We start from the raw sequence: 27,167 nt of genomic DNA on the forward strand, positions 1-27,167 counted from the left end.
TTAATATTTTTAAGATTATATATCTTTTCAGAGAATCTGTTCATCCATTATTTTCAATGACGAAAAAGGCAAAGAAAAGTTATGATACTATTCTAATCTCTACAGAAGGGACATACTCAGTTTTCCAACCTAGGAATTGAAGAGTAGAGTACACATAAAATAGAAAGCAACTGGAGAACTTTGGTATCCTGTAAGATTTCTGAAAATACATTTATATCTTGCAAAGCTTAAAGATGAGAATAAGGACCATACTTTCTATGAACTATATAAATGACAGTAAAATCCTAGTATATGTTTAAGTACATAATATTCTGTGAAAGTAAATTTCTTTGAGGAAATAGTCTTGTCCTAAACTAAGAAAAAATTTTAAGGGAAAACTGTTCCTTCCTACCACAGTAAAAAAGGTAAACCCAAGAGCACAATTTTAATTCATCTCAAACACTGAAGGTTAATCTCTCTTACCATTTCTTTCAGTACATTCTTATACCTTCAGCAAACAGGGTAATTTAAACCTTTTTAAATATTTTGATATGCCTTCAAGATGTTGCTACTTTGAATTGCCTCACTACTCTGAATAAAAATTCAGTAGATGATTTTTACTTTTAATGGCCTAAGTCATGGAGAGATTAAACCATAATGTGATTATTTTTCAATAACAAAATTAAAATCTAAATACCACTGTAACTGGATCGAAGAATATTGATGGAAGCATTTGTGAAGTGAAAAGAGGATAAGCTTCAGATTAGGACCAATACTATATTTTGTGTGAACATAAAAAACAATTAAAAAAAAACATGGAGCATCATCAGAAATCTTTGATTTCTTCATCTACACTGTTATGGGGGACAAATGAAAGTCTATAATTAAAAGTGGCAGTACATGATATATTTATCCTACTAATGATAATATACCCTGCTAAAAAAAAATAATAAACTTTCTGTAAGTAGCAGGTTACAAGGAAAAAATGAAAATACATTAGATACTAAAACAATCTTATCTTTGCTGTAGTTTACTTATCTGTGAAACATCACCTGCCTTCTTAACCTGATCAGTATGAGGATCACCTGCAAGTTATTTTATTTTATTTTATTTTAATTTAGTTCAGTTTATTTTATTTTATTTATGTGGAGACACAATCTCACTCTGTCTCCCAGGCTAGAGTTCAGTGTTGCAGTCACAGCTCACTGCAACCCCTGTCTCCCAGGTGTGAAAGTGATTCTCCTGGCTCAGCCTCCCAGCTGGGATTACAGGCATGCACCACCAGGCCCAGCTAATTTTGTATTTTTACTAGAGATGGGGTTTCACCATGTTGGCCAGGCTGGTCTTGAACTCCTGGCCTCAAATGATCTGCCTACCTCGGCCTCCCAAAGTGCTGAGACTACAGGCGTGAGCCACATCACCCAGCCAAGCCCTGCATGTTTTAGAAGAGACTTTTCAACCATAATTAGACTCCATGGTCTTTTATATTGCTCATTCTCATGACCAGTGATAAATTGCTAGGAAGGGAAAACATCGTAACTCAAGACCTGGAACTCCAGTTCCTTGCCAAATATTTCACATAATACAGTTTCACAGCTCTGTCTCCAAACGCAGTGGCAGAACAAAAAGGCAGCGTATTTCCTCATGGTTACACCACAGATCTCAAGATGTTATAATTGCTTTAAAACGACATCCTCTCTATATATGGTATTAACATGTTACTTATCTACCATCTGCTAAAGAATACTGCTACCCAGCCTGTCAAACCCTTAAACCAATAGTTCTCAATTTTGGCTCTATATGACAAGCATCCACAAAGATTTAAAAACAAAAAATTACAGACGTCATGCCCCATGCCAGACTCACTGATTTGGAATCTCTAAAGAAATCCAAGCGTGTTTGGGCATTGTTTGTACATTTTGTTTTTTTCAGCTCCACAAATTATTCTATTGTATAGCCACAGTTGAAGAACACTGGGAAACCTTGTTTCCCTGGGCATAAGTATAATTGTTACCTTCCCTAAGTAAATTATTTATATACATATAATCCATTAAATAACTTACCAGATTTCCTTTTCTTCTAATTGAATAATCATGAATTCCCTATCTCCTCCCAGGTCTTACTTTCCAAATGTTTATTTAATAATTTCCTACTCTCATCTGAATTAGCTTCTGACTCAATAGAAATATAGTCAAAACAACAGATTTATAAGTGTTCACCAAAAATTAACATAATGAAGAGCACTTCATTTTGTATATTATAGGCTATGAATGTACTTGCAATCCAAAGCCTTGGCCAACTGATTAATTACAGTTTTGGAGTACCCCGATTCTACAGTTGCAACTACTTGATAAACATCAGTTTTAAAACCTCTTTTTGGAGACCATGTGTGTTTTCACCAATAAAAATTAATATCAACTTCTGTTTTCCAGTGTAGTGTGTAAGGAGCATGGAAATCACACTTTATCTTAATAAGAAGTAAAAAGCTGAACAAACTGGAAAATCAACAACTCTTCTTAAAGATCTGTAAGAGAAGTGAGATCACAAGAAAAACCACTGCCCCCAAATTGGAAAGACAGACAGGTGGATGTAGAGAATCACAACTTGGTAAAGCAGAAACCCGTAAGCACAAACCTCTATGAGAACCAGTGCCAGGGTAAGGAAGGAAGCAAGCACTGTAACTGAGGAATAGCTGGAGGCTCAAAACAGACAAGTCAGGAGGTCAAAAACTCCAGGGGAACCCAGTCAGAGAGATGTCCCCACATCTTTGTAAATTTTACCTCCAAAGCTTGACCAGGTTCTCACAGTGAATACTGGAGAAAATCTCCTCCTGCTACCACCAGAGGGAAGAGAAAAAGCAACCATTTAAAAATATACAAGAGCATATTCTGTTCTTAACAACAAGGTCTGCCTTCAGAAATAACAGTTTCACCAGAGTCTAACCTGCTGAGGTTTTATCAGAGTCTAACTAACCTGAAAGAAGAGAAATCACTCAATCCAGTGGGCACAAGCCTTCCAAGTAAAGGAAGAGAAGTAATCAACTTCAGCCCACTTTAGTCATCCTATCCTACCTAAAAGGGAGTGGAAGTATGGGAAGGAGGGATTAACAAGCACTCCTAAAGTTCACAGTCCAAGAGCACAGACTCACTAAAAAACGACACCTAATGACAGGACTATAGCACACTTCCCTTTCCCCTACATTACCAAAGGCTTATCATAGCAGTTTTTACCTTTTACTCAGTACATCATGTCCAGATATCAGGAAAAAATTAAAAGGCAAAAAATATAGTTCAAAGAGATGGAGCAGGCATCAGAATCAGACTTAGAAATGGCTGGGAATTATCAGACTGGAAATTTAAAACAACCATGGTTCTTATTCTAAGCATTCTAACAGATAAAGTAGATAATACCATACAACAGATGGGCAATATCAGCAGAAAGATGGAAATTCTAAGAACCAGTTAAAAAGAAAAGCTAGAGAAGTAAAGAAGTAAAAAAGCATTCTTTACTGTAACAGAAGTAAAGAATGCTTTTGATAGACTCAACAGTGGTCTGGCAAAGCTAAGGAAACAGTCTCTTAACCTGAGGATACCTCAACAGAAATGTCCAAAATTGAAAAGCAAAGAGAAAAAGACTGGGAATAAAAGCAGAACAGAATATCCGAGAACAGTGGGACAACTACAAAAGGTGTACACATAACACGAAAACCTGGAGAAGAGAGAACAGAAAGAAATATTTAAAACAATAATGACTGTTAATTTCTCCAAATTAATGTCATATACCAACCATAAAATCAAGAAGAAAATACCAAGTAGAATAAATGCTTTAAAAAAAGCTACACCTAGACATATTACCTTAAAATTGCAGAAATCCAAAGATTTTTTTAAAAATCTTGAAGGAAGCCATTGGCAAAAACACCTTACCAACAGAGGTGCAAAGATAAAAATTATTTCTGACTTCTCACAAGAAACCATGCAGGCAAAAAGAGAGACAAATAAAATATTTAAAGTCTAGAAAGTTTAAAAAAAAACACTAAATCTGTACACTGCAAAATTAGCCTTGAAAACTGATGAATAAAAACTTGCTCAAACAAAAACTAATAAAATTTATTGCCAGTTGACCTGTAATGCAAAAATGTCAAAAGTTTTTTTTTTTTTCTTAAAGAAAAGGACACAGATCAGAAACTCAGCTCTACATAAAGGAAGAGCATTTGAGAAAAAATAGAGGCAAAAATAAAAACTTTTCTATTTCTTAATTGATCTAGTAGTAATAGTTTGTTCAAAATAGTAACAGCAACAATGTATCCAGTTATGTATGTTTATTATAAACACTTATGTATGCTTACATATAGGTGAAATGAATGACAGCAAAGCCATAAATGATGACTGTAAAGAATTACAATTTCTTTTTGTTATTACAAGGTATTCATACTACCTGTGAGGCAGTATAGTGTTCTTTCAAAGTACACTCAGATTAGTTGTAAATGTATACTGCATATTCTACAGCAACTATTTAAAAATACAAAAAAGTATAACTTTATGCTTAGAAGCTGATATGCTAAGAAAGGAAAGAAAATGTAGAATCATATAAAACATTCAATCGAAACCACAAGAGGCATAAAAAGAATGGAAATCAAAAATAGAAACAAAAACAAAGGCAACAAATAGAGAACAGTAACAAATATGGTAGGTATTATTGGAAGTTTATCAATATTCACTTTAAACTTCAATGGTCTAAATGCACCAATTAAAAGACAGATTGTCAAAGTGGATCTAAAATTAAGACCCACCTATATGTTGCCTGCAAGAAATCTACTTTAAATATAAAGATGCATAAAGAATAAAAGTGAATAGATAAAGAAAGATATGCCATGCTATCACTAATCAAAAGAAAGCAAAGAGGCTATATTGATTTTAGACATTGACTTCAGACCAAGGAAAGTTATCAGAGATAAAGAGGGGCATTATAAAATGAAAAAAAAAATTCTCCAAGAAGGCACCACAGTCTTTAAGGTGTATGCATCTAAGAAAACAGTGTCAAAAATATAAGACAAAAACTGATAAAACTGCAAGGAGAAAATATGAATTCATTATTACAGTTGTAAACTTTAACATCCCTCTATTAGAAACGGACAGATCCAGCAGGCAGAAAAATTGTACAAACATAGCAGACCTCAACAACATCATCTACCAACTAGACTACAGTCTACTTTATCTAGTAACAGCAAAACACACATTCTTCACACATTCTTCTCAAACTCCCATGAAACATTAACCAAAATAGACCATATTCTGAATCATAAAATACACCTCAAAAAATTTAAAAGAACAGAAATTATACAAGGTCAGTTTCTGGAACACAATGGAAGTAAACTAGAAATCATTAAGAAAAAGACAGCTGGAAAATCCCAAAATATGTGTAGATTAAACAAAACAATTCTACTAACACTTGCGTCAAAAAAAGACATCACAAGAGAATTTTTTAAATGTTTTGAACTAAATAAAAGCAACTTATCAAAATTTATGGGCAACACAGAAAACAGTAAAGGGAATTTACAGAATTTAATTCATATGTTAAAGAAGAAACATCTAAAATCAATCACTTCCACTTTAAGAAACTACAAAATGAAGAGGAAACTGAGTGCAAAGTAAACACAAGAAAATAAATAATAACAGTTAAGGAAGAAATCAGTGAAACTGAATACAGATCAAAAGAGAAAAATCAACAAAACTAAAAGCTGGTTCCTTCAAAAAAAATCAATAAGCTTCTAGCCAGCCTAAGGAAAAAGGAGAAGGGACACAAATTATTAACATCAGAAATGAAAGAGGGACATCACTTTAACTTCCATGGACATTAAAAGGATAATAAAGGAATACTAAAAATAACTCTATGCCTACAATTTTGATGACATGGATAAAATGGACCAAGTTCTTGAAAGATACAATCTACCAAAACTCACACAAGAAGAAACAGACAATCTGAATAGGCCTGTATATATTAAAGAAATTGAATCAATTAATAGATTTTCAAACTAGATGATTGACTGGTGAATTATACCAAGTTTCTAGTCTCTTTCAGAAGATAAAAACAGAGGAAATACATCCTAACTCACTTTATGAGCCCAGCATTACAATAATATGAATACTAGACAAAGGCACTATGAGAAAAGAAAACTAAGATCAATCTCTCTCATGAAGATGGATGCAAAAATCCTCAACAAAATTTTACCAAACTGAATTCAATAATGTATAAAAGGAATCACACAGCATGACCAAATGGAATTTTTATCCCAGGTACGCAAGGCTAGCTCAACATTTGAAAACCAATTAATATAATCCATCACATTAACAGGCTAAAAATGAAAAATCACGATTGTATCAATTGATGTAGAAAATCTAACACTCATTCCAGATAAATACTGTCAGTAAACTAGGAATACAGGGGAAGGTCCTCAACTTGATAAAGAATATCTACATAAAACCTACAGCTAACACACTAATAGCAAGACACTCAAAGCTTCTCCACTACAATCAGAAACAAGACAAGGATATCCCTCTCATCACTCCCTTCAACATTGTAATGGGAGCATCAGCTAATGCAATGAGCAAAGGAAATAAACGGTATACAGATAGATTGGGAAGAAAGAAATAAAACTGTCTTTGTTCACTGATAACATGATCAACTACGCAGATATCAGAAAGAATCAACAGAAAAACTCTTGCAACCAACATGTGATTATAACGAGGTGGCCAGGATGCAAGGTTAACATACAAAACTCATTCACACCCTGGAACAGTGGCTCATGCCTGTAAATTCCAGCACTTTGGGAGGTTGAGGAGAGGGGATTACTGGAGCCCAGGAGTTCTAGACAACCCTTGCCAACATGGCAAGACCCTGTCTCTGCAACAAATTTAAAAATTAGTTGGGTGTGGTAGTGTGTGCCTGTGGTCCCAGTTACTCAGAAGGCTGAAGTGCTCGAGCCCAGGAGGTCAAGGCTGCAGTGAACTGTGTTTGTGCCACTGCACTCCAGCCTGGGAAACACAGCAAGACCCTGTCTCTAACAAAGAAAAAAAAATAGTCATTCACTTTCTTATATACCAGAAAAGAACCAGCGGCATTTGAAATTAAAAACACAGTGCTATGTAAGTCTAACAAATATGTGTAAGATCCACATAAGGAAGAGCACAAAACTCAGAGAATATTCTGTATGATTTTATAATGATGAAAGACATGTAATTATACATTTGTTTAAACTAATAGAATGTACAAAGAATGTAACCTATCTTAAACTATGAACATTAGATGAAAATGATGTGTCAATGTAGGTTCAATGTACCACTGTGCTGACAATGGAGGAGGCTATGAATGTTTTGGGACAGGGAGTATATAGGATGTCGCTGTACCTTTCATTTATTTTTGCTGTGAACCTAAAAATGCTCTAAAAAAAGACTCTATTTAGAAAATAGATTTAAAAATGAAGATAGCCACATCATGACAATAAGGGTAAGCAAAATTAATTTTTACTTCTGACTCAATTCTAAAATTCTGCTAATCTCATTTAAGCAAAAACTACAAAATGAACTATTTCTGCAGTAAAAATCTAACAAAATGCTAAGAATAACCATGAAAAATGTGTATATCAACATTTAAAACTTTGTTAAGTCAAGACAATTGTAACATTTTACAAATGTCCAAAAGTATTTGAAAATTTAGGTCGGTCAACTGCATTCTTTTAATATGAATAAAACAAGCACCAAAACAAAAAATTAATTGCAGCATTCAGACTAATATGCAATTATAGTATTCACTGCATTGGAACAGGCCTCTAAGTACCTCCTTCCACTATGATTTTTAATAAGAAATGTTTTATTATTTATAAACAACTTAGAGCGGTTGAAAATAATCTTTCTTAATATTCACTGTTTCGGAGTTGGAACTGTCTCTGAAGAGGCCAAAATGAGTTATATTTATTATCACAGGCAATTCTTTAGAATGGCTTTTGATATATAAATATACTTTTAAAGGAACCACTTGCTTAAATTACCATTTATTATGTAGACATAAATAACAGTGGTCTGGGTTAAATGAACAAGAAAGAATGTAAATTCTCACATGAGTAAAAACAGTTTTTTATCCCAGCATCCATTCCCAGATGCCTAACGGCTAAGTTCTTTTCTCAAGTAAGTTAAGTGGATTTTAAAAGAAAAATGCAACGCATTATGGAAAAAAAAAAAAACAGTACAAAGACTGATTTTAAAAGAAAAATACAACGCATTATGAAAAAACAGTACAAAGAAAAATCTGTTTCTACAGTTTTTCACCTTTTCAGAAGACAAAAAGAGGCAAATACACAAAAGGAAAACCATTTAGCAGAAACTACTGCAACAGCTGATGCCGCCAGATTTATAGTTACCTGATGCCGCCAGATTTATAGTTACACAGAGTACTGCTGTGAAAAAGCAGAGGTATTGCTATTACAAGAAAAGATTATGTACTTTCAAGAAAAAGTGGGATTAATCACTCCAACAAACAACTTCACCAGAAAAAGCTTCAAAAGTTCTAGACTGCACTTATTTGAAGGAGAAACAAGACCAAACACTATTATTAAAACACTTTCAATTGTTTAAAACTTGCTATTTAACAATTACTACCATGTAAGTTCTGGGACTCGTCATATATTTTACAAATAACAAGCTGTATAAAGCAAACCTTATTTTTCAAATGAAGATTAACATAAAACAAAAATTATCAGCTGTTTACTTAAAAACCTTCCTACGTAAATGTTCACGCTAAAATCATAGCTCCAATAAATATAAAGAAATATGCTCAGCAAGTTATCACTTCATTTATTTGTCATATATATATTTTTAGATATACCTCCAAAAGAATTAATACGATTTGGAGAAATGGAATCAAGTAAAAATTAGCCTTATTTACTAAATAAAATTAGATCTATATTTACTGCTACTGGAAAAAAGATGCAAATAGTGGTCAGTGGGCAACTATAAAAAATTTTCAAAAAGTAGATATAATTTCAGTTTTCAATTAAACTACCAAAGTAGATATAATTTCAGTTTTCAATTGAACTACCACATATGTTCTTTCCAAGAAGAGACATGTAATATATCTGACTTTAAAGAAAGTGACCAAGAATCTGGATTTTCTTCTAGGAGCTTTATGAATTTTTTAAAAATACATTATTCATTTTTCAGGTCTTTTTCTTCCCCAGTTTTTTTTTGTTTGTTTGTTTGTTTTAATATTTTTATTAGAGACGGGGTTTCACCAAGTTGACCAGGATGGTCTCGATCTCTTGACCTCGTGATCCACCCGCCTTGGCCTCCCAAAGTGCTGGCATTATAGGCGTGAGCCACCGTTTCTGGCTTCCCCAGTTATTTTTGACCAGCGTTTATGTACATCAAATTAAGTCACAGTATTTTAATAAAATCCATCTATCTAAATGTACCTACACATATCTATATATGAAGAAAGATATTAAGAAAAAGTTACAAAGGAAATTATATTTTTAATTAAAATTAGGAAGTCAAGCTAAATATTTCAATAATCAAGCTAATCATTGAACTACCCCCAAAGGATGCCTATTTAAGCTACCTTTTTTATTATACTAATCATAATTCAACAGAGATAATACCCCTCTCACAAGATTAAAAAAAAACCTGTAAAAAAATTTTACCTTGATATATAGAGTTACTATGTATTATTAAAAATTACTGATACTTGGCTGGGCGCAGTGGCTCATGCCCGTAACCCAAGTACTCTAGGAGGCTGAGGTGGGTGGATGGCTTGAACTCACGAGTTTGAGACCAGCCTGGGCAACATGACAAAACCCCTTCTCTATATAAAAAAAAAAAAATACAAAAATTCGCAGGGCGTGCTGGCATGCACCTGGAGTCCCAGCTAATTGGGAGACTGAGGTGGGAGGATTCCTTGAGCCCAGGAGGCAGAGGCTGTAGTGACCCGAGACAGCACCACTATACTCTGCCTGTGTAAGAAAGCCAGACCTTGTCTCAAAAAAAAAAAAAAAATTTTTTAAGAATCTTTTATTTTTAACTAAAGGTTAAATTTCAACTAGTAACAAGTGCAATTAATGAAATTTAAATATAAAAATGTATTCTTTACTGAACATTTATCTCTGCATATCCTTTAAAAACAAGCCAGGCTGATAAACTAAGGCAGAGATTGGCAAACTGGCCTCTGGGCCAAATCCAGCCAACTGTTTGATTTTATAAATAAAGTTTTGTTGAAGATCACTTATACTTACGCTTTTAGATATTGTTTACAGTTGCATTTGTGCTATATATAAGCAGAGTTGAGTAGTTGTCACAGAAACTATAAAGCCTATAATTTACTATCTAAACTTTTTATAGGAAATGTTCGCTGACCCCTAAAGACTTAGATCTTCTTTAAATGTCTGCGCACACACACATACTCATCCACCCTGTAATCCTTACTGAAGAACATAAAGTTGATCATTTAGGAATTTGTATGTTCCCTTGTCTTGATGTTATAATTTATACACTAATACTGTCTAATTTCTGGACTCTTGATAAACGAGAGGATACTGGCTGATATTGCTGATTTGCATTACTTTGGACTGCATTGTATCTTTTCATTTCCTGTAACATTCTTAAATTTATTTTAAAAGAAAATGCCACTCTATATTCCAGTTATCATTTCTAAAAGGTCTATTTTTAGACATTTAATGTCACATATTACTTATAAAAAATGGTAATAGAGAAATTAATATTTTAGATGCTCAACTAAGAAAAAGATGGCTAAATACGTTGGAAGTAGGGATGGAATCAAACCAAAACATGTGATCACAAAGACAAAGGCACTGGGTTTTAAACATAAGATCTATTTAAACAGAGAAAAGCATATTTTAGACTTAAGGAATCACTAAACACACGGCCATTGTAGAACACTGACTAGTAAGCAATAAACTGTGTCAACAATTCTTACCCCTATCTCCTTTGCCTCAGCTTACCTTCCACTAATGGCCAGAAGAAAAAAGTTACATGGTAAACAAGCTGGTGTACAAAATACATTTAAAAGGAAATATGAGGAAAATAAGAGATTAAACCAACCAACTGGAATTGCTAAACCTGAAAGATGGCAACGTAGTTATTCAAAAATATTAAAAATGGTAATACAGATATACATATTACTAAAAAGTCCTTATTTTTATTGCTGCTAATAAAAATCAGAAATGCATTCAAATTAAAGTACAAAGTAATTGTATAGAAACCTGACTGCCTCTATAGGAAGTCTGAGTAATTAAATCAGAAAGCACCATAACTTCTCCTTAGAATAATGTGTACTGCTGAGATGTATCAAGTACCTTTTTGGCAGTCTTTAGGATTATAGTTTTATGAACTCTTAGTTTATGTCATAAAAATCAGTCAGTAATCACTTTGTCTTGATCGCAAGAACTTTTATAGAACTAACCATGTTTAAAATCTATCTTCATAAATTCAAATCCAAATCTAAAAGGTATTTATAGTGAAATGCCTTTTTCTTTACATCAATCTGTTATATTCTTAAACAGATAAACATCTGTTTAGGTCAAACCAAAAAACTATTTCCTTTATCTGCCAGCCCAATACCAAGAATACCTTCTCATCAGGAAACTCTCATTTAAACATCGAAAACAAATACACATTCTGATTATTACTATTATTGCACAATACTGATATCCTAATTATTAATTTTCTTCTTGTAGGCTGGGCATAGTAGCTCATAACCTATAATCCCAGCTTGAATCCAGGAGACCAGCCTCAGCAACACACTAAGACCCAATCTTTGTACATGTGTGCCACGCGCGCGCTCTCTCTCTCTCTCTCTGTGTGTATATATCTATATATACACACACACATACACAGAGATATTATATATAATATATATATTATATATTATATATATAATTAGCCAGGTGAGGTGGCTCGTATCTGTGGTCTCAACTACTTGGGAAGCTGAGGCAGGAAGATCACTTGAGCCCCTAGGCTGCTGTGAGCTGTGACTGTGCCACTGTATTCCAGAGCGAGATCCTATCTCAAAAGAAAAAAATTATTCTTGTAAATAATGTGCCTCTTCCAGTGCATAAAGCCAAACTGATCCAACAACTAAAGGTTATCTTTAATTTAGTGATACTCAACCCCTATAGTCCAGTTATTTACATGTACATGCCCAGTGATTATTACTCCAAATTATACTATACAATTACCAAATTTAGTACTCAAATTACATACAAGCAATTCAAGGAAGATAGTCTCTATAATAAACCTCTAAAGACTATTACAATCATGTGATTATGAACTCAATATTGTTAACTTACTTTAATTTTACATACTGACATTTAACCACCAAGAAAATAAATTTTGTTAATGGCATTAAAAAATGTCCTGGTGAGAGGGGAGATCCAAGATGGCCGCTTAGGAGGAACTCGGGAATGCAGCTCCGAGAGAAAGCACAGAGGGTGAGTGGACGCCGTATTTCCAGACTGATTTTTACTGCCCACAGAACAGGAGATTCACACGCAGAGAAGCCACACGGGTCGCCAGCGCCGCTGGCGCCGCTGGCTTGAACGGCGCAGCCGCTGGGCCGGCACCCTGAGGCAACAGCTCACTGTATAAAGTGAGAGAGTCTGAGTCCCCTATAAGCCAGCAAGGGGAGCTGAAACGGGGAGCCAGGCCAGCGCCACGAATCTCAGAGCCGCGGCTTTAGCCAACGCAGCGGCTCCGGAGGCAGATCGGATGAGACGGTGTCCCCTCTTACCCAGCAAGAAGACCTGAAACACAACTGAAACCGGGACGGTCCAGCTCTGTGGAGGAGGGGCGTTCTCCATAGGCACCCTGCTGTTCTGTACCAAGGCAATCCGCCACTACAGAGACTCCGTCACTACAGGGGCGGGCCAACATAGCGGAAGCAGTTCTAACTACACCCAGAAGTTCACACGGAAGCTGGGTGGAGCCCACAGCAGCTTAGCGAAGCCTCTGCAACCTGAGTGTGACTAGGCTGCCACCTTGTGGGCAGGGAAAACAGCAACCGCACAGGGGAACATCAGAAAACAGTAACTCCCTGGGACAGAACACCTCGGGGGAAGAGCAGGGGGTTTATGAGTTCTGCCACAGCAGACTTAAAATTACCAAAATCAGAAAGACAACAACTACAAAGTCAGCAGGTGGAAAAATCCACAAAGATGGGAAGAAACCAGCGCAAAAAGGATGAAAACACCCAAAACCAGAACACTTCTCCTCCTACAAGGGATCACAACTCCCCACCAGCAAGGGAACAAGACTGGACGGAGAATGAGTGTGATGAAATGACAGAATCAGCTTTCAGAAAGTGGATAATAAGAAACTTCCGTGAGCTAAAAGAACATGTTCTAACCCAATGCAAAGAAACTAAGAACCTTGAAAAAAGACTTGACGAAATGCTAACAAGAATGGACAACTTAGAGAGGAATATGAGCGAATTGATGGAGCTGAAAAACACAACACGAGAACTTCGTGAAGCATGCACAAGTTTCAACAGCCGAATTGACCAAGCAGAAGAAAGGATATCAGAGGTCGAAGATCAACTCAATGAAATAAAACGAGAAGGCAAGATTAGAGAAAACAGGGTAAAAAGGAATGAACAAAGTCAACAAGAAATATGGGACTATGTGAAAAGACCTAATCTACGTTTGATAGGTGTACCTGAATGTGACGAAGAGAATGCATCCAAGCTGGAAAATACTCTTCAGGATATTATCCAGGAAAACTTCCCCAACCTAACAAGGCAGGCCGAGATTCAAGTCCAGGAAATACAGAGAACACCACAAAGATACTCCTCTAGAAGAGCAACCCCAAGACACATAATCATCAGATTCACCAGGGTTGAAATGAAGGAGAAAATACTAAGGGCAGCCAGAGAGAAAGGTCGGGTTACCCACAAAGGGAAGCCCATCAGACTCACTGCAGATCTCTCAGCAGAAACCCTACAGGCCAGAAGAGAGTGGGGGCCGATATTCAACATCCTTAAGGAAAAGAACTTTCAACCCAGAATTTCGTATCCAGCCAAACTAAGCTTCATAAGTGAAGGAAAAATAAAATCCTTTGTGAACAAGCAAGAACTCAGAGAGTTCATCACCACCAGACCAGCTCTACAAGAGCTCCTGAAGGAGGCACTACACATAGAAAAGAACAACCAGTACCAGCCACTCCAAAAACACACGAAAAGGTAAAGAGCATCAACACAATGAAAAATCTGCATCAACCAAAGGGCAAAACAGCCACCTAGCACCAAAATGACAGGATTGAATTCACACATAACAATATTAACCCTAAATGTAAACGGACTAAATGCCCCAATCAAAAGACACAGACTGGCGAATTGGATAAAAAGCCAAAACCCATCAGTGTGCTGTATCCAGGAAACCCATCTCGCATGCAAGGATACACAAAGGCTCAAAATAAAGGGATGGAGGAAGATTTACCAAGCAAATGGAGAGAAAAAAAAAGCAGGAGTTGCAATTCTCATCTCTGATAAAATAGACTTTAAAGCAACAAAGATCAAAAGAGACAAAGAAGGACATTACATAATGGTAAAAGGATCAATGCAGCAAGAAGAGCTAACGATCCTAAATATATATGCACCTAATACAGGAGCACCCAGATACATAAGGCAAGTTCTTAAAGACTTACAAAGAGACTTAGACTCCCACACAATAATAGTGGGAGACTTCAACACACCACTGTCAATATTAGACAGATCAACGAGACAGAAAATTAACAAGGATATCCAGGACTTGAACTCAGACCTGGAACAAGCAAACCTAATAGACATTTACAGAACTCTCCACCCCAAATCCACAGAATATACATTCTTCTCAGCACCACATCACACCTACTCTAAAATTGACCACATAATTGGAAGTAAATCACTCCTCAGCAAATGCAAAAGAACGGAAACCATAACAAACAGTCTCTCAGACCACAGTGCAATCAAGTTAGAACTCAGAATTCAGAAACCAACCCAGAACCGCACAGCCTCATGGAAAATGAACAACTTTCTCCTGAATGTTGACTGGATAAACAATGAAATGAAGGCAGAAATAAAGACGTTCTTCGAAACCAACGAGAATGAAGACACCACATACCAGAATCTCTGGGACACATTTAAAGCAGTCTCTAGAGGAAAATATATAGCAATAAGTGCCCACATGAGAAGAAAGGAGAGATCTAAAATTGACACCCTATCGTCAAAATTGAAAGAGCTAGAGGAGCAAGATCAAAAAAACTCAAAACCTAGCAGAAGACAAGAAATAACTAAGATCAAAGCAGAATTGAAGGAGATAGAGACACGAAAAACCCTTCAAAAAATCAATAAATCCAGGAGCTGGTTTTTTGAGAAGATCAACAAAATAGACAGACCACTAGCCAGACTAATAAAAAAGAAAAGAGAGAATAACCAAATAGATGCAATAAAAAATGACAAAGGCGATATCACCACAGATTCCACAGAAATTCAAACCATCATCAGAGATTATTACAAACAACTCTATGCACATAAATTAGAAAACCTGGAGGAAATGGATAAATTCCTGGACAGCTGCCTCCTGCCAAGCCTAAACCAGGAAGAAGTCGAAACCCTGAATAGACCAATAACAAGGTCTGAAGTCGAGGCAGCAATTAAGAGCCTACCACCCAAAAAAAGCCCAGGCCCAGATGGGTTCACAGCCGAATTCTACCAGACATACAAAGAGGAACTGATACCATTCCTACTGAAACTATTCCAAATAATCCAAAAAGAGGGAATCCTTCCCAAATCATTTTATGAGACCAACATCATCCTAATACCAAAACCTGGCAGAGACTCAACAAGAAAAGAAAACTACAGGCCAATATCCATGATGAACATAGATGCAAAAATCTTCAATAAAATAATGGCAAGCCGATTGCAACAGCACATCAAAAAGCTTATCCACCATGATCAAGTAGGATTCATCCCGGGGATGCAAGGCTGGTTCAATATACGCAAGTCTATAAATGTAATTCACCACATAAACAGAACCAAAGACAAAAACCACATGATTATCTCAATTGATGCAGAGAAGGCCTTCGACAAAATTCAACAGCCCTTTATGCTAAAAACCCTCAATAAACTAGGTATCGATGGAACGTATCTCAAAATAATAAAAGCTATTTACGACAAACCGACAGCCAATATCATACTGAACGGGCAAAAACTGGAAGCATTCCCTTTGAAATCTGGCACTAGACAAGGATGCCCTCTCTCACCACTCCTATTCAATATAGTACTGGAAGTTCTAGCCAGAGCAATCAGGCAAGAAAAAGAAATAAAGGGTATTCAATTAGGAAAGGAGGAAGTCAAATTGTCTCTATTTGCAGACGACATGATTGTATATCTAGAAGACCCTATCACCTCAGCCCAAAAGCTCCTGAAACTGATAAGCAACTTCAGCAAAGTCTCAGGATACAAAATCAATGTGCAAAAATCACAAGCGTTCCTATACACCAATAACAGACTTAAAGAGAGCCAAATCAAGAACGAACTGCCATTCACAATCGCTACAAAGAGAATAAAATACCTAGGAATACAACTAACAAGGAATGTAAAGGACCTCTTCAAGGAGAACTACAAATCACTGCTCAACGAAATAAGAGAGGACACAAACAGATGGAGAAACATTCCATGTTCATGGTTAGGAAGAATTAATATCGTGAAAATGGCCATACTGCCCAAAGTAATATACAGATTCAATGCTATCCCCATCAAGCTACCAATGACCTTCTTCACAGAACTGGAAAAAACCACCTTAAACTTCATATGGAACCAAAAGAGAGCCCGCATAGCCAAGTCAATTCTAAGCAAAAAGAACAAAGCAGGAGGCATCACACTACCAGACATCAAACTCTACTACAAGGCTACAGTAATCAAAACAGCATGGTACTGGTACCAAAACAGAGATATAGACCAATGGAACAGAACAGAGGCATCGGAGGCAACACAACATATCTACAACCACCTGATCTTTGACAAACCTGATAAAAACAAGCAATGGGGAAAGGATTCCCTGTTCAATAAGTGGTGTTGGGAAAACTGGCTAGCCATATGCAGAAAGCAGAAAATGGACCCCTTCCTGACACCTTACACTAAAATTGACTCCAGATGGATTAAAGACTTAAACATAAGACCTAACACCATAAAAACACTAGAAGGAAACCTAGGCAAAACCATTCAGGACATAGGCGTAGGCAAGGACTTCATGACCAAAACACCAAAAGCATTGGCAACAAAAGCCAAAATAGACAAATGGGACCTAATCAAACTCCACAGCTTCTGCACAGCAAAAGAAACAGTCAATAGAGTGAATCGGCAACCAACAGAATGGGAAAAAATTTTTGCAGCCTACCCATCTGACAAAGGGCTGATATCCAGAATTTACAACGAGCTAAAAAAGATTTACAAGAAAAAAACAAACAAGCCCATTCAAAAGTGGGCGAAGGACATGAACAGATACTTTACAAAAGAAGACATACATGAGGCCAACAAGCATATGAAAAAATGCTCATCATCACTGGCCATTAGAGAAATGCAAATCAAAACTACATTGAGATACCATCTCACACCAGTTAGAATGGCAATCATTAAAAAATCTGGAGACAACAGATGCTGGAGAGGATGTGGAGAAATAGGAACACTTTTACACTGTTGGTGGGAGTGTAAATTAGTTCAACCATTGTGGAAAACAGTGTGGCGATTCCTCAAGGACCTAGAAATAGAAATTCCATTTGACCCAGCAATCCCATTACTGGGCATATATCCAAAGGATTATAAATCGTTCTACTATAAGGACACATGCACACGAATGTTCATTGCAGCACAGTTTACAATAGCAAAGACCTGGAACCAACCCAAATGCCCATCGATGATAGACTGGACAGGAAAAATGTGGCACATATACACCATGGAATATTATGCAGCCATTAAAAACGAGGAGTTCGCGTCCTTTGTAGGGACATGGATGAACCTGGAAAACATCATTCTCAGCAAACTGACACAAGAACACAAAATCAAACACCACATGTTCTCACTCATAGGCGGGTGTTGAACAAGGAGAACACATGGACACAGGGAGGGGAGCACTATACATGGGGGTCTGTTGTGGGGGAGTGGGGGGGACAGCGGGGGGGTGGGGAATTGGGGAGGGATAGCATGGGGAGAAATGCCAGATATGGGTGAAGGGGAGGAAGGCAGCAAATCACACTGCCACGTATGCACCTAAGCAACAACCTTGCATGTTTTTCACATGTACCCCAAAACCTAAAATGCAATAAAAAAAAAAAAAAAAAAAAAAAAAAAAAATGTCCTGGTTTCCTATGTCATAATGAGATCTTTCTGTTATACACAGAAAATGCTACAATCCACCATCTTAGTATTCAATGTGAGCTACTGTTTCAAGGAAAGACATCTGTGTTAGTTCATTCACATGCTCTTTCCTGGTCCCTTCTGTAAACAAAGGTTGTAACTTGTGCTTCTACTGATTTGCATTATGGATGTAGTCAATGGATATAAAGCTGAGGGACCCACAATGGCATGGAGTCTAATACTTCATCCTCATTAACAGGAACTCAGAGCAGTCAAACAGAAGAACCCCCTACAGGAACACAGTTCAAAGAATTCTTAAATGCCCCACAGAAAAGAAATTCTAAGATCCAAAAGTTGGAAGGATTCTTGGAAATAACACAATTTCCTCATTTTACACAAAGGAAACTGAAGCACAGAGATTTTAGTTTACTTCTACAAAATGAGTCTGAAGATTATTACAACAAGAATCACCTAATAATAAGGTAATTCTTCCAAAATGTCTTTACTTTTTCCTTAAGGATGACAAAGTTAAGTTGTAATTTCAAATGAATCGTACTAAAAACCAAACAGAAAACAAAAAAAAAAACCAGAGATTAAAAACTCACTTAAGGCAAAAAGGCTTATAAAGTACAGATTTGAATTCTCCAATAGTTAACATATTCTTTTCAATTCCTTGGTTTCTATCACATTTGTTTTCCTCCACAAGAAATCCACTGTAAAATAAACTGTCTCCAAGCAGATTCCATTTCTGGTTGTTCTGAAATAAATGTGCCTATTCCTCCTGCTGCAGTAGTCCATGCTAAGAATCACAACTTACAGCTGATACAGCACTCATTCTTCCCTTTATGCAATGTCTTCTTAAATGACGAGCTAAGAGTTTAGATATGAGTTGAAGTATTTCAAGCTCCTTGTTTCTCCTGCACAATTACAATTCCAAATGACCAGAACTCTTCCATGAACAAAAAGGATGGAGGAGGAGGAAAGTAGCTATGAACAAAAACAATGGAAGAGGAGAAGAGTGGATAACAATCTGGCGTGGTGGCTCCTGCCTGTAATCCCAGCACTTTGGGAGGCTGAGCTCAGGAGTTCAAGAACAGCCTGGACAACATGGTGAAACTCTGTCTCTACCAAAAATAAAAATAATTAGTGGTGGCACACACCTCTGGTCCCAAATATTTGGGAGGCCAAGGTGGGAGGACTGCTTGAACCCAAAAGGTGAAGGCTCAAGTGAACTATAATCCTGCCACCGCACTCCAGCCAGGGTAACAGAGTGAGACCCTCATCTCTGTTGGGGGTGGGGGGAATACCTGGCTAAATTCTAGCTAAACTAATTACCTTTAACTATTTCAAACAAAAATCACTTCCAGTTTTTTTCCCATGGTATGATTATGTTTTATAAAATAAAATTAGTAAGTAGCAAGTCAAAATATTCTAATGCTATCTTTTAAGTACAGTGCAGAAAGTCATTAAACAATAATTTATTTAGCATTTACTATGTGTGAGAAACTTTCACATACATTACTATCACGTCTAAGTAGCAATTTTGCAAACTTGTGGTTGAGAAGAACACAGCCATTTTAAAAACACACTCAAAGAGAAAAATAGTGCTTTTCAATATCTTTTTGTCAAAGTTTGTATTAGCCACAAAAATAAATGAAGGCCTTCCTACAGTTGTCACTCAGTATTTGCTGATAGAAATGAAGGACCTGAAAATTAAAGCCACAGGAAAATTCTCATATTAATAATAATAATGTATACCAAAACATCCCTTCATGATCTTAAAAGCTACACACACATTTTATTAGATTTAAATGTGACAATAACCTCGCAAACTAGGTAGGGTTATTATTCTTATTTAACTGGTGAAAAACTTGGGCTAAATGCAGTGGTTCTCAACCAGGGGCACCTGGAAGTATGTTGGAGGGTTTGGGTTACCACATTGGCATGGGAGGCAACATGGGCATTTAGTAGGTGGGAGACAGGGATATTAAATATCCTGCAATGTGCTGGACAAACCCACAGAGTTAGCCACCCCCAAATGCTACCACTTTGAGAAATACTGACAGAAAATAAATGGACGATGCCTAACAGCTAATAAAGACTTTAAATATAAATTCAATACCAAAATTGTGGAAATCACCAAGGATCAGACAAAAAAACACAAAACAGTGAAAGTATATCAAATTCTCACACTAAAATAAGTAGTTCAGGCTACACTCTCAAAATGGTAAAATGATAAAAGTAAAAGATAATACAATTTCAAACTCAACATTTCTCTGCCACTTCTTTGCCAAGTTTTCCACTTCGCTTGTAATTGCCTCATTGCTTTACTTGCAAAACCTTATCATTCTTAGTTACTCCCTGAGATTTTACACAAACAAGTCAAGCCCTTCTCCAATTTCCATTTTGCCATCCCTGTTTTGGATCCACTTTACTACCTATATCTGTGAGGTTCGCTTGGTCCATTCTTTTCATCTATGACACCACTACCCCATTCATCATGCTAAAAATCACACTTTTTTCCTGTCAGCATGTCAGCATCTCCTATTACACAACTATTTTTTTTTTTTTTGAGACAGAGTCTCACTCTGTCGCCAGGCGCCAGGCTGGAGTGCAGTGGCACAATCTCGGCTCACTGCAACCTCCGCCTCCCGGGTTCAAGCAATTCTCCTGCCTCAGCCTCCTGAGTAACTGGGACTACAGGCGCGTGCCACCACGCCCAGCTAATTTTTGTATTTTTAGCAGAGACGGGGTTTCACTGTGTTGGTCAGGATGGTCTCGATCTCTTGACCTCATGATCTGCCTGCCTCGGCCTCCCAAAGTGCTGGGACTACAGGCTTGAGCCACCGCGCCCGGCCACAACTATGATTCTTAACTGAACATCATGCAGATATTCAGGTTAACATTCAAGACCCTCAACCATCTCCTTATTTATCCTGCTAACTCAATTATGCCAACCAGCCCCTTTAGCACTCCTCCAAACTGGCATGATAATACTCTTTTCATACTTTTGCCCATACTGTTTTCCTTACCTAGAATAATTTTCCCACTCCTTCCTCCCTGTCATTCTGAATCCTTATCTACCAATGTGTAGAAATGTTCATCAAATGCAACAAATTTACATGTAACTTGACTTTGTGTAATGTCAACAGAGCCCTAAATAATTCTCTAATTTCAACTGCTTATTTAGTTCCAGTCTTTTGGTTAGGACTGGAAACTTTTTAAAGGGAAGGACCACATTTTCATTTCTTTTGTATTACTCCCCTAGAAGAATATATAGCTACTTGAAATCACAAAATTGTTCCTTTAAGAGATCATTTAATACTGCACCTGCATTTCTATAGTTAAAAAAAAAAAGCTAATTCAAGGACATATAATTATTTAGTGGAAAGAGAAATATCAGAATTCAGGTCACAATTTATCTTCTAATGTTGTCTGACACTCAGGTGCTTGTTAACTCTAAGGTAAAAAATCATTTTGTAAGCCTGTCTCCAGTAACATTACTCTGCAATAAAAAAGACAATATCATAATAGAGATTGTCTATTTCACTGAATTTTCCACCAGTCAAGAAGACAATGAATGAGGTTCTTTGAGAATAATTTGACAACTCTTTTTAAACAATCTCAAATTTTTATACAAGTTCAATAAAGTTGAAATTCCGTTTTTCTGCTCAGTCCTTGAAATATTCATATATAAAATGACCTCATTGTGTTTAGAAAAAATATATTTGAAAAATAAGATCAGGATAACCCATAATTACATTACAGTATAAACAATTTGAAATTTTGGTAGTAAATCAGAAGTCTAGATAAAGACAACAATAGCATTATTAAAAATACCTTCATTCTTCAATCTCATACGCTCTCCAGAAGCCAAGACGCTTTAGCATTCAGCATATTTATATCATCCATCATTTGCTATACATTAATGCATAAATACATTAAATTTATTTTGCATTATTTGTTAATTAGTATTAAAGGATTCAGATTTTCATTAAGATTTGTCTACAAATATTAGCTATCAGATATAACTTTCTCGTCTGGTTTTTCTGTTTTAATCCAGGGTAGATAAATCAACTTAGTATAGTACTCTAACATTTAGGAAGATACAGCAGTTAAATTACATTTGGAATTGTAATAGCCTAATATTACTTCTGAAAATATCTCCTACTTTTAAAACTGCAAGGAAAATACTTTATCTAGAAGTCTGTTTTCTGCTCTAATGACACCTTTTAGGACAACTGCGTTACAGATTACAAGAGTCTAATACAAGAAGAGAATAAAGGATCAAAAGAAACCAATTGCAATATGAAAATATACAAAAGATCACAGTCAATATATACACACTTGTAATAAATTTGCATGTTAAACCAATGTGCAGATTTGAAATTTAGGTGTCCAGTTTCAAAAATAACAAAGAAGGAGACACTAACATATATCTTAAAGCACATATGTAAAAAATGAGATAAAAATATAAAAGAGCTTAGTCATTTTCTATAAATCAGAACCATAACAAAGATCAAAAGCTCATCTGCTACTGAAAACTAACAGAAGGAATGACTAGGTGGTATTACTGGCAAGCAAGCCAATTTATCACTCTGGAATGTTCATAGAAATCTCATAAAAAAGGAAAGTAGAAAGTAATCTGGTAAATAGTTTCCCAGACTTCATTCTTAGTAAGAAGGCTCTAAAACAACTAAATTAGAGTATAATTGCAAACCATACTTACAGGTTCACTTTTATTCACATAGTTAACTATAAAAAGCATATATACCAAAAGTCACATACAAGTGATAATTTTGGCCACCTGATCCTTTATTTTAATTGGCAATTAGCACTAGGCCTAACACTTTACACCTTTTGGGCCAACTTGTTAATTACTCAAATGCATTAGGATAAAGGTGTTGTCTTAAGAATCTGGTTTTATAAAATCAGCCTTGCTGGTGGTACTCACTTATAATTATACTAAATTATAAAAGGGCTAGATTGGCTGTTAAAAAGAAAAAAGGTTATTTACCAAAAGAACGTCGAGACCACACTGGGAAAACAGTACAATCTAAACTCATTTTAAAGAAAAGCAAAATAATGGAAAAATAGCTGATTTAATTCAACTTTACTTTCCTTCTTCTAATCCATTTATCAAATTCTTTTGTTGAGATAAAAAAAAAATCTGCTTTCAGTTCCAAAGAATGCATCTAGATCCAACACTGTACTAGTCTCATCACTACAGTTTTGCTGAACACTCAGTACCCACACTGACAAAATAAATTAATTCCCATCTTCACACAACCCTAAACTAGATGATCTTGATCACTGGGTTCAAGAATAAAAATATCTGAACAACTGAAGCCAAAAAATATTCTGGTCATAACTGTCTAGGTATTTGGGCAAGAGCATTTCAGACATACTGTCCCAGAAATTAACAGATTCAGATCTAGCCTAGTCAGATTTTGCCATTTGTATAGTTATGACTGCATAGTATTTACTATGTATAGCAGACTTCACTTAGTAACACAGTTCAATAGTCCATCTGAAAACTTTTATTAGCATTTTGAAGACAGCACACTAAATGACTAATAAAACTTGAGGCATAACTTTATACCACATAGTACTTCTTTGAAATAGTGACTTTAAAATAGAAGTAAAATGCCTGGCACACATTTAACTCAAAGGCAAGTTCTCTCACTCCTTCTCAGGAGCCAGAAAAATTTAAAATGTGAAGGGGTAAAGCTCCTCCCCTATCCCACATTTCTTTTTTTTTTTTTTTTTTTTTTTTGACAATAGTAATGTCTATTGAGATCATCTAGTGATTTTTTTTCTATTTATCACCAACACATTACTCATTAATATGTAGGAGGTAGATATCCTACAGATGGCTGGATACAAAATCTTATGCTTAAGTTTAAAAATAACAATATATTTAGGTTAAGTATGCTTAAAAGTCACAGTAAAAGAAAACACATTTTATTTCAATATAAAAATAGAAAGTGAGTAGTCTGTATTGTTCTAAAAAGATTATCTTGAAAAAAATCTTTTGAAGTATCTGGAAAAAAATGCCTGATAAAACTAGTATAGTTCATATATAACCAGAAAGAGTCACTCTTTCTGCACTAGTTTCATGTATAGTAACCTAACAGTTTTTACAAATACATAACAAATGCAGATCATAAAAGAGAAAAAATATATCGAGAATAAATTTATCCCTATGCACTTTTCAAGAAAAAGTTCTACAAAGTGCTAGAAATATTAACCCTTTACAACTATTTATAAAAAATTCATTTGCTGCATTTATCTTCTGCTAATGGTTTTTCTACATGGCCATGCCAAAAACAACCAAATTCAGATTCAAATATAACCTCTAATTCATTAGAATAATAGGTCATAAGTTCACTGTCTACTATGCATAATATTTTAAAAAGTCATTGTTTTTAAATCTCATCCTTAACATCCATGAGACCAATAGTATAAGCAGATATATTCTTCCCTTAGAAACTTCTATCTCCTTACAAAGAAAATCATCATAATAAAACTTTAGACCTCTATTTGGATATATGTTTTGCTACTATAAACTAAGAGCTAAGAAACATCACTGCAGCATATAAGCTGAATTATAATCAAGGGAAAAGCCAACACATGATTTCTCATAGTATACATCTGATCACACCATTTCTTTGGAATTAAACAGGAAAATAAAAATTTTCTTTGGAACTAATCAGCAACACACAAGGACTTGGGAGAACAAAGTAGAAGTTAAAAAATAAAATTAAAGAAAGGATACAGCCTTAAAGCACCAGTCTGAGTTCCCACTGCCAGGATCTTCTGTACAGGATCAAAGGCCAGGGCTGAGGGTTGATAGGGAAATCCATGGCGAACAGTCTAGGGATGGGCAAGTGACATCACAGCAACAAAGGCAGCAAGCGAAATTTAAAAATAGAAAAGTCAACAGAGGCGTTAGGATTTAGAACCAACTACCACTGATACAAAACAAATACACATGCACTTACTGCTTTTAAAGAAATAAGTGAAACCTACATTAACAAAGTTATTCACATAGAACCTGAAACTAACAAAAATCTAGTCCAGTGATAGGCTTTAATTTCTACTTTTCCACAATACTGGTATTCCATTGAAGAAAATCTTTTATTAATATTCTACACTATTACATCCGACACCGAATGACTGAAGTTTGCAATAGTCCAAAATTCTGTAAACCCATCAAATGCAATTCATGCTTTATTTTGGCAGTATTCGTTTCATCATTACTTTATTTAGATGCTAACGCAAGTACTTCTAAGAAAAACCGTCATATAATTACTTTAGTCAAGCATTCAGTAAAACAATAATCAAACCTCTATCCCAACATTTTACACTTGTAACAGAACGAAGATGAGTACAACATATATTTTTGAAATTTACTATTAAGGCTACAATTATTTTAGGGCATTAGACCAAAATATGTGTACCCACTTTCTAAAAACTCTGACATACAAATACATGGCTATTTATGAAAAATGCAGGTATTAGTACCGAGGCAAGTTTGTGTTTCTCATTAAGCAGCTGGTGAATTAATTCGCTGCATCATTCTTTCTGAATTACAGAACGCTATGGCAATTATCGTGCCATTAACAGGCAAAAATCTCAGTACTAACTTTTTAACAAACATAATGATAAAAAAAAAAACTGCGATTTCCTATCGCAAGCCACTCACACCACATTATAAGGGAAAAGTGAGCAAAGGTTTGGTAGAACAGGTTTGGCTTTTTTGATAAACATTCATTAGACATCGTTTCCAAAGGAAACTTCGAAGTTGGTGAATCATATTAAAACGCTTGAATATAAAAGCTTCCAGGTTAGTACTGGCAGTGTCAGAATTAATGGTCAGATAATAGTTTGAAGCAACCTTAAACTGACTGCTGCATGTGCAAAGGGGAGAGAGCAAAAACAACGAAAAGGAGTAATGTATCAATATCCAAAATAACCCACCGAAGAAACGTTTGCTAGGGGAAGAACGAGCCTTTCATTAGTTATTACTATTGGCGTTCTCTTCCCTTGCATTCCCATGTAAAGCCCAAGTAGCCCCCATAAAAGAACCCCAATTTTTCAATGACGGCGTCGCGGGGCTGCGCGCTCCGTTCACCTTGCAGAGCTGAAAGTGCTCGGACTGGAGCGTTTCCTGGATCTCTGGCTCCCGGTTCCCAGGCGGATGCTGCTGTTGCTGCTGCTGCTGCTGCTGTGACGCTGAGGACGAGCCGGCGGTCAGGCCGTCCAACACCTTCCTGATGTTGAATTTCCTCATGGTCTCGGCGGGGCTCCCCCGCAGCCCGGAGGCTAGGCCGAGGGGGTCCCCGGGCAGGGGAGACTATAGCCGGGGCCGAGGACAGCTTCGACCGCGGAAACGGAGGAGTGGGAGTGTGAGGGCAAGGAGGCAGCTGGGGGGAAGCAAAAGATAATCCGAACAGGAAATGCTGCGACGGCAGGAGCGGCGGCCGCAAGAACCCCGGGCGGCGACCCCTCTTCCTCCGAGGCCGCCGCTGCTCGGCGCGGCTGCTGTGGCGCCGCTTCAGCCGCCGCCGCCGCCTCCTCGCTCCGCGGCCCGGCAGCAGCAGCAGCAGTGGCGGCGGCGCCCGAGCCCGCTTAGCCCAGCCTCACCTGGCCGCGAGCGGACTCTGCACCGCGCCGCCACCCCGGCTCGCCCCCGCCGCCGCCACCGTCGCCGCCGCGTCCATGGCCCGCGGCCCCGCCGCTGCTCGCCCGCCCCGGCCCCGCAGTCCCTCGGCGGCGTCCTCTGGCTCCTTCTC

General features: G+C 36.7%; 1 protein-coding gene across 4 annotated transcripts in view; it reads right to left on the reverse strand.

Moving 5' to 3' along the window:
- The window catches only part of STXBP5 (syntaxin binding protein 5), a 185,752-nt gene extending 158,877 nt beyond the window's left edge, over window positions 1-26,875 (reverse strand). For 3 of the 4 annotated variants that reach the window (XR_010336586.1, XM_012452638.3, XM_012452632.3), the window contains exons 1-2: window positions 26,507-26,875; window positions 25,148-25,245 (exon numbers count right to left, since the gene is read on the reverse strand). Coding sequence is in view for 3 of the 4 variants with exons in the window: in XM_012452638.3 (XP_012308061.1) it covers window positions 25,148-25,245; window positions 26,507-26,665 (257 nt within the window). In the remaining variant the exon portion in view is untranslated. The remainder of the gene's footprint in view (window positions 1-25,147; window positions 25,246-26,506) is intronic. The other variant, XM_012452642.3, reaches the window with a different exon arrangement.
- Between the last annotated feature and the right edge of the window lie 292 nt (window positions 26,876-27,167).

Source organism: Aotus nancymaae, unplaced genomic scaffold, assembly GCF_030222135.1.
Source record: "Aotus nancymaae isolate 86718 unplaced genomic scaffold, 86718_ANA_hifiasm-v0.15.2.pri h1tg000040l, whole genome shotgun sequence".
Classification (NCBI taxonomy): Eukaryota; Metazoa; Chordata; class Mammalia; order Primates; family Aotidae; genus Aotus; species Aotus nancymaae.